The sequence below is a fragment of the Coturnix japonica genome, chromosome 14, assembly GCF_001577835.2.
Source record: "Coturnix japonica isolate 7356 chromosome 14, Coturnix japonica 2.1, whole genome shotgun sequence".
NCBI lineage: Eukaryota > Metazoa > Chordata > Aves > Galliformes > Phasianidae > Coturnix > Coturnix japonica.
Window position 1 is genome coordinate 5,617,197 of NC_029529.1, and position 9,126 is coordinate 5,626,322.

The following is a 9,126-nucleotide window of genomic DNA, read 5'->3' on the forward strand; positions in this document are numbered from 1 at the left end:
TCCTTGCAGGACTGTTTGACCTGCGTGGGTAGCAGCAGTGGTAGAAAGCAATTTCTGAAGAGATTAAATAGCTTCTGCCTACATTAAAACAAACCTGTAATTTGTTTTCATCTTTTCACAGTAGAAGATCCCTCACTTAACTGTGCAAGTGTTTCAGGTCAGCCGCGAGACAGAAGTCAGACCTGCACACTGCTCCTTGTTCCTTATTCTGCTGTACGGTCTCACATCAGTCATTTGATCTCTGTTTATCCATTGAGCTCTCAAGCACCATAAGACACAGTGACTTTGGTGTCTGAGCAGGATGGAGGTTCCCACATTGAACCCAACTAAACTCTATTGTGTCCACATTGAGGTAAGTCTCGGCTGTACCTTTTTGTTTGCATTGCCAAGTGTTTGAGGAAGCTACGCAATGGAAAGTCAAAAAGGTGTTGAACTTGTTTTAATTTCTGAAAATACAGCTTAAATTCACATCCATACTTACATTCAGAACCAATAAATATACATAACAGCTTGCCAGCACTTCACAATCATTTTGACTTACATAATAATAAAGTGGATACATTACATTTTATATGCAGTTTGGTTTAGAATGTGAAAGTATTACAAACATGTTGTATCCTTCCAACATTTTTCTCCTACTCTTTTTTTGTTATTTTAAATATATTATTTATTATTCTTTCTTACTATTCGAAAGACTCCCAAATACTTTTGAGATTTATACGGATTAATAACAGTAGAACAATGCAAATGGACTACACAGCACTCTAAAACAATGGATTTTACATAATTTCATGATCAGTGCTGTGACCTTTTCTGTGTGGAACTTCTGTTGAGAAATAGTGTCATTTCTTTGAAGAGACCCCTCTGAAGGCTTTCAAAGGTATTTTCACAGGAATTATTTGAGATGTTTTCTGTTTCGAGCTGACCCCAGCCACGAGCTCAGCTTAACAAAGTGTATAGAACACATTTTGTGTTGTTTTGGATTACTGGAGGAGGACAAAGCTGGCAGTGGGTACCAGTAGATTGGTTCTCTAGAGTACAGGAAGCAGTAACATACATCTGACTGCCTTAATTAAAACACCGCGAGAACTTCACACAGCTCAGTATAACCCAGAGCACTTTTAGCTGTGAAAGGGAAGGGAGTGAAAAGAAGACTCCGTACATTCATTGGAGCTGATGGGCCTCCAGATTTTAGTTGTGATTTCATCCTTCCCTTAAATCTCAAGTTCTCCAGGCCTACAAGTGCTTGGCAGTCTCACACCATGCCCTCACACCTTGCTAGTCTGCATGTGTCCATTGTACTCAATATTCCTCTGGGTTAACATTGATTCCTGCAAGCGACTGCTGTTCTCTTGCCTGTGTTCAATGGGGTCACCATCCTCTACGCCATTGCCCTTCCGGAGGCAAAGGACTTTCTGAAAACTCTGCTTGAAGTTGTCGGAAAGAAATCCATAAAGAATAGGGTTGGCACAGCTGTTCGCATAGGACAGAACCACCACGAAGAAATACACCCCCACCAGCACAGGGTCTTCTGGCAGTATAAATATCAAATTGACAATGTTCATCATGTAAAATGGGAGCCAGCAGAACACAAAGACAACCACAATGATCACCACCATCCTGGTCACTTTCCTCTCCGATCTCCTGCGCCTTGTAGACCCAACTCGAATCCCTGAAGATTTGACTTTAATCACAATCAGCAAGTAGCACAGACAGATCACCAACAAAGGACCAAAGAACCCAAGGACTGATGTATAGATGATGAACGCTGCAGACCAGATGTTGACAGGCTCTGGCCAGTTCATGTTGCAGGTGTGAAAGTCTTCCTGCACGTCCGAAAAGATAAAGACTGGAAGCACCACCAGGAATGAGAACGTCCAGACAGTCATACTGATGAGTTTGGCCACCCTGGGACGTCTCCACTTGGTTGATTTAATGGGATGAACTACTGCCAGGTAGCGATCCATGCTCATCACAGTCAAACAGAAAATACTTGTGAATTGGTTAATACCATCTACAGTCATAACCAGCCTGCACAGAAAGGAGCCGAAAGGCCAGTAGGAGATGGCATTTTGTGTGGCCAGGAAGGGCAGGCCCAACATGAAGAGTACATCAGCAACAGCCAAATTCAAGATGTAAATGTTGGTGACAGTTTTCATCTTGGCATAACGCAAAACCACATATATAACCAATGTGTTGCCACTGAGTCCAACTGCACATACCAGGATGTAAAAGATGGGAATCAGGACTTTGTGGATGTATTTGAATGGGAGCTGCTCTGAGAGTGTCCCATTCTCTGTTGTATTTGTCAGCAGCGAGGAGTTCAAATCACTGGAACTTGAGTCCATGTTAAATGTGTTGGAAAAGTATAAAGGATCCATAACTGTTATTCCCCAGTTCTTCTTTTGAGGCTAAGAGAGATTAAACTTCATGGGCATCTTGTTCCTAAAAACAGGAAGGGAAAAATAAAGAAAAAGAAAGGAGGGGAGAGAAAGAAAAAGTGAATTAATTCAGAGATTCATCATTTAGTTTCCTAACTGTCGTCAGAACTCTGTTTGAATTATACATTCAGCACATAGGATAAGAGCAAGGCCTGGACAAAGGAATCTCATAATGAGAGCCCAAGTGATCACACACAGTTGATGGTTTCTGTTTAATTCTAAGGAGCTGCATGCAGTAACACAGCAAGCATCCCACTGGGAAATTCAAGAGAGAGGAGAGAGCGTGATGGCCATCACAATTTACAATCAGAGATAGCAGTTTTCCTTCTGTGAACTGGGAGAAAAACATACAAACCCAAAACCTACCTCCCCTCTTAGTTTTCTGTCTACAGTCTGATACAGAAAACAACTTAGAAAGTAATTTTAGACCACACAGTGAGTACACATAAGGCGATCTGAAAGCACCACCCCAGCTCTAGCATCAGAAGCTTTAAAGTCCTTGGTGTGCTCCTGCTGTTGCTTTAGCTGAGGTGCCTGGAGAAGTTCAGGAGCCAACAGCCCCCCATCTCAGTCCTGCACAGCTCCTGGGGTTTCACAACCCAGAACCAAAGATAATTCCTGGCTTTTTGCATCTGAAGCACCGCTGCAATATTTCACAGGTCTCCCTGTTTACATAGAAACAGTCTCAGTTGATACATTCAAATGCCACTCTGCTGCCTGTCAGAGCCAATTGAAAGCCTCCAGAGCACACGGCAGCTGTGTAGGTGGGGAGACAAAACCCTCCATAACAACTGACAAAACCCTATAAAAAAAAAGAATCAATGAGTGCCCAAATGGAAGGCACCACGTCTGGGAACTCTTTTCCACCAGGTCAGGCCATGCACACACACAAATACTCTCCAAAAAGAAAAGAACAAACTGTTTCTTTTCCATCTCTCAAGATTTTGCTTTTGTTAATGTTTCTGAATCCCTCCCTTCTCACCCAGAAACATGCTTTTTAATCTCAGAAACTCCTTTCTTCTACATAAGATCCAAAATCCAGTGGGCAGCCTCTAAAGCAAGGAGAACTGAGCTGGTTTGATGAAGGCATATGCTTTCTGTCAGACAGTCTGAAAAGGCTTGAAATTGTCTCAAGTTTTGTTTCTCTGCCATGCTTGATTCACAAGGATATTTATTAATTCTTTGTCTGAGCACGGTCTAAGTAGAGGTTTATAAACCTTTCTGCTGTAAAAGGGTCAAAGGTTCTTGCAATAAAAGAGAAGCATAAAAGATACAACAGTGGCATAAAATGCAAAACACAGCCCAAATTCTCTCCCAGGTCTGGGCAGCACAGAGAGGTTAAGGTGCTCAAGGAGGATGTACCCAGTAACTTCTGCTCCCATTTTCCTTATGGTTGGGTGTCCATAATAATCCAAGGGCCTGAATCTTGCTCCAAGATTAAGCCAGAAACACCCAGCCCACATTGCACCCATGCTTTCAAGCAAAAGCAATATTCAGCATCACATTAGACTTATGCAAGTTTAAGAGGAATTCAAACACCTCCATGGGCTGGTTACTGTACTTCCCCGTTGGGTGAGAAGAAAAGTCCCTCCAGCTACCAGTAGTGATCATAAATATGCTGTTCTGATTTGGAAACGTGCAGATGGGGAGTAGGTGTTTCACATGCAACTCTGTGGCTGGGAGGAGATGTACCAGAGAAATCAGAAATCCAGGGTGGCAGGGACAGTAAAGCTGAGAGCTGCCAAAGTGCAAACAAATGCTGGCTCAGAGAAGATGAGAAACAGGGAAGGAATCTATGGGTTCTGAATAAACTGCCTTGATATCTGGGATCTCGATGCTGTAGCTGGAGACACTGCACTTTCCACCACATTTAGCATTCAGGTTTTAAGGGAGGCAGCAATGAGGAGGAGTTCCTTTGTGTGGATGCCCTCAAATTCCTACTCACACTGAAGACAACCTACTGCACAACATCCCTGCTGCCAAGAGCCTCAAGTTCTTCCAACTGCTGGCAGCTCTGATAACCCAAAGGATCTTCTGGAGAGATGGACCAACTCTTTGGTGTTTGGGGGTTCTGCTCTCCATTTATTGTGAACATTAACTAAGCTAGTTATACCCTAATGACATCCATCATAGCCACTGATATCCTGGGATTCATTAGAGCACGATGACAACAACAACACAGGTGAATTTTCCCCTGCCTGATAGCTTTCCCCTCAACAGCACAATTTTGTCTCAACTGATATTGCCACTACAGCAGTTAATGACCATGAACCTCAACAAAAGATGACTAAATGTAATTAGGAGATGTTGAATGATATCCTGTTTGGGTATTCTTTATTAATGGATTAATAAAAAAACACCTCGAGGGGACAACTTCTCACCCAGATTTTTTTTCCTTTTAGTGTTTGATCTCCAAGACACACTACCCGAAGACTTCACAGAATCACCAAGTAGATTCATAAATAGGCTTCATAAATGATGTGCTTTTCGCTTAAAATATACAAACCAAAGAGGAGAACAGAGCTAAGAACGTAGATCCAGAGTAAACACTGATATAGTTCTGCTTCTACAGAGCAGTACCCTGAAAATAGCCAGGTATCCACTTCAGCTGAACAAGACTGACCATCTGTGTCCATATCCAGAAAAAGTGAGAGAGAAGAAATAGCAGAGGTGCTATGGTACAGACTATGCTATCCGGAAAAAAGTATCTGCCTTTGTGAAAACCCCTCTGTTCTAGACAAATATGCTTTTGCCTGACACAAGAGCAGGTCTCCATCTAATAGCAACCAGCAGCCTACTAGTGACTGAAGTATCATTATAACATGATGAAGAACAAACCTGAATGTTCAAGTGGATCAAAGTTGAAATTCCTCCTGGCTGTGGTTTCAATAGCAAAGCAAAATAATGCTATGAGGGGCATTGCATCTAGGTCAGAGCTGAGTACAGCCGGGATCAAGAAGAAATTACACAAAGAAATCTAATTTGGTGAGTCAAGATTTGATCTTGCTGCCTGTTTACCACTGGAATCATAACTCTCTCTTATTCGGCATCAAACATAATTGCTGTGAAGATAATTACAACAACAGAAAGGCAGGCGACTGCTTTCAGATTCAGAATAACCAACAGCAATAGAGGGAATAGTAACTCAGATCTGCTTTTAAAACAGATGGCCCTGGTAGTAATTAGAAGAAACACAATTGAGTAAGTATCTAAGAAGTATCTATCCAAGAAGTATCCGATAGTTGTGTATTGCCCAGTCCCATAGACTAGGCTGCCTCGTGTTAATTGAGCTACTTGGTATAACAAAGAGGAAAAAAAAACTCTATTGCTCTTTAGTACTCTGCCCTTTGGGGGATGAATGTTCATCATCTGCTTCCTCCGATGTGGTCTACGCAGTCCCATGCTCCACACTTGCATGGGGTGGAGCAGGCAGAGCCCAACAGTGCATTGTAGGTGCACTGATGGGGGGAAGGCAGAGGTGGGAGCAGCTCCGAAATCACCCCATTACCCAGGGAGCAGGTTGGGAAGGGATACAGCACCATGCCAAGACCTGCTTCAATTTCTTACAGCTACGATAACTGTAGCTGCACAAAGCCAGCATCTCTAAAACAGCTTCTCAATCTCATCATTTCAATACACAATACTATTGGGTTTCCCTATCTCCCCCCACTGGATTCCACTGTGTTCAGTTCAGACAGGAACATTTTCCTTGTTAGTTCTCCTGTTTGATATTTCTCAGGTGTCTATTTCACTCTGGGAAAAAAAACAAACCCAAAAAACCCCTAACCCTGGGATGATTGATTGTTCTTTATAGAAGGTATCAAAACAACTTTCTTACACTAAATTGGTTTTCTGTTTTGACTAGCTGTGTAAGTATTAAGCAGAGATAAACTGAAGTCAAACTTGAATAATGTCTTGCCACTTCTAGCTCTATCAGTTTCTCCAGGAGCTGTTTTTTCAAGTCAGCACCACTTTACTGCTCTCCTCAGCCCAGCCCAGCATTTCCTGCAGCACTCTGTGGTTAGCCTACCTGATAACTTGATCCTATTTTCAGTTTACAAATGGCCCATAAGGCAATTTTGCTTTTACCAAATACTTTTTCTTCCCCCCAAAAAACAAATTTCAGGCTCTGTTATACTTAGAGATTACTCACTTTTTGCTGAGGGGGTCCTGTCACAGGAACAGCTGTGAAGTCACATGCTGCTGATGTGGTTTCTGGATCAATTATTTAAGCAACTGGAGCCAGAGGAACACCTCCATGTTCACACTTGGGCAGGTGTGTTTGGGGCTGAACTCCCACTGCTGCTCAAATCCCTGTGCAAACAGGGATTTTTACCAAAATATTTTTCTTCCCTGCAATCTATTGAAACTAAGCTGATATCAGAATCAAAGGCAGTTCACTTAAGTAGCAATTAACCACAGACTCTACCTGCACCCAGGCTGAGAGAGAGCTGGAAAGAGCAGAGATGCCTTCAGCACAGGGACTGCATCTGGGAGGGGAGCCCTGGGAGCACCCGTGTATCCAGCAGGTGCAGCAGTCCCTGCTGTGCCCCCTCCTGAGTTTGGCATCCCTGCTTCTATGCCCCCAATGCCAGCAGTGCAGTTCTGCCCGAGCCACCAAGCCCCAGCCACAGAGTACCCCAGGATCTGAAGTTTCCAACGCAGACACTAACATGCTGATCCCAGCACCCTAATTACTGGTATGACCTGCATGCATCCTCACTGCCCAGTATCACTAAAAGCCTCTGGTTTATCTTTACAAGTATGCAAGGTCAGAACACCTGAGCTGGGGTGTTCTCTCCCTGCTCTTCAGTGCAAAGATCTGGGCATAGTAAGAACAAGCTCTGCCTGTGACTGTAGATGCTGAGAGCTGCTGTCAGATACCAAGGCACTGGGACACAGCACTGCTCCCAACTGACTGATGATGACTCCCAGGACTCCGCTCTGACCTTGACTGTCAGCCTCTCGGTGACCATCCCAGAGCACTCTCGACCCCCTGCTAGTCTCTGTTTTATCATTAAGGAGCATCACACATTCCGCAATAGCATCCCACAGCTTTCTATGCCCCATCCCGCATCGTGCCGGGCTAAGAACACTCAGGGCTATGCAGCTTTTTGGGTCACAGCGGGGTTCAAGCAGCTCCAGGCAGGTGTTGTGTCGGGCTGTCTCTGCACATCCCGACCGCTGGTGCCTTTCAAGCAGCCGCTTTAAAGCACCTCTAAAGGTTGTTCTGCTTCAAACACCGCATCTCTCCATCCCTCCAACCGGGATGGGGCCACTCCACTCTCCAGCAGCGAAAGCCCCGTGCAGAGGGCAGAGTCGGGATAGCTGCTTGCTTCGGAGGAGCTGCAAATGAGACCGAGCGCTCCGGTTCTTCCTTCATCCCATAGAAGCCTAAAAAGCGAGGTGCGCTTTGCAAAGCCCCCTCCTGTCCTGGCCCCATCCCTCCCTGCCTCTCCCATTCCTTTTGCTTCCCCCAGCCGCTCTCGCAGCCCCTCTTCTCCCCCGATACCGATTACCTGCAGCTGCAGGGAGTGCTGTCTGCCGCTCCGCTCCCCCCGGGGCTGCCGTGCTGCTCCGGTTGCAGCCGCTCGGGCCGCTCCCCGCGCCGGGAGCGCACCCCGAGCTCCGCCGCTCCCCCCCCGGCTGCGGGCGGGGACGGCAGCCGCTCCCCCGGGGAGGAGAGACGGGGCTCCCAGCCGGGGCTGGAGGGAGGGAGGGAACTGAGTGGCGGCGGGGGAGGGTGGTACAGCCCGAGAGGAGGCAGCCTGAGGCCACCTCCGCTGCAGAAAGTTGGGCTGGAGGTGGGGAGCCGTCGGGCTGCTCCGCGCTCTCCCCGCATACCGAACCATCTCCCCGAGCTCCTTTACCTTGCTGTATCTCTCCCGCTGCTCCATCCCTTGACCCCCAAGAGGCTGCAGCCCCCCCCGGCACTAGTGAAGGCTCTGCGCTTTACGGGGGGAGCTGGGAGGGGCTGGCAGCACCCACGCCGTGCCGGCAGAGAAGGGGCATCGAAGGAGAGCTGCATTTCCTTCCCCGGTTTAGTTTTCTCCCATCTCCAAGAAGTGCTTTTAAAGACTCCCGCAGGCTCATATGGTATGAGCCCCCTCCCAGAGCGCCGTGCACTCGCAGCTGTTCCCCCGAGCACCTGACCGTGCTTGCTCCTTGCAAGGCAATGAGACGGGACCGTCGCGTTCATCACCTTTGTTTTAAACGCTCCCCGAGAGCGGAGCGTGGGGCAGACTGAGCGACAGGATCGCGGCCAGCACCCTTCAGGAGCTGCAATCCTATGTGTGTGTGTTTGGGTTTGGAGTCTCACTCCGCCAGCGAGCAGAAAGATGCGGGGCTCGCTATGCAGGCTGTCAGGATAAACTGGTGCTTGCTTTACTCCCTCCCAAACTCCCACTGACTTGAATGGGGCACCGCTGAGATATTTTGCTCTTTGAATGCAACAAGTGAAATCGAGTTGTATTCCACCCTGTGCTCTCCCTTCACTGTTACACACATGAACACCCATAGCAGTGCCACCCAGAGCTCAGCCTGTCCCCATGCACACGTTATGGGGTCAAAGCAGCAGCTGTGCTCCCTGCAAACCCTGGGCTCCCAGCCCTGCCAACCACTCCTGCTGTTATCAGCATGCACGGGATGTTGCGCTTCGTAATAATGTATATGATCTTAATCCACT

General features: G+C 46.6%; 1 protein-coding gene across 3 annotated transcripts; it reads right to left on the reverse strand.

Annotated features, from left to right (window-relative positions):
- Positions 1–421: 421 nt before the first annotated feature.
- On the reverse strand, positions 422–8,733 carry SSTR5 (somatostatin receptor 5). Of its 3 annotated transcripts, none has more exons than XM_015877018.2 (2): positions 8,312–8,733; positions 422–2,445 (listed from the first exon to the last, which is right to left on the reverse strand). In XM_015877018.2, the coding sequence occupies exon 2, from the start codon at positions 2,379–2,381 to the stop codon at positions 1,269–1,271; it is 1,113 nt and encodes a 370-aa protein (XP_015732504.1). In that variant the 5' UTR covers positions 2,382–2,445; positions 8,312–8,733; the 3' UTR covers positions 422–1,268. The 3 variants fall into 3 exon arrangements, with proteins under 3 accessions (XP_015732504.1, XP_015732505.1, XP_015732506.1); XM_015877019.2 differs by lacking the exon at positions 8,312–8,733 and adding an exon at positions 7,961–8,100; XM_015877020.2 differs by lacking the exon at positions 8,312–8,733 and adding an exon at positions 6,595–7,836.
- Between the last annotated feature and the right edge of the window lie 393 nt (positions 8,734–9,126).

Bases quoted from the DNA above. Each gene is read 5' to 3' on its own strand.
- SSTR5 (XM_015877018.2), bottom strand. From the start codon at position 2,381: ATGGATCCTTTATACTTTTCCAACACATTTAACATGGACTCAAGTTCC.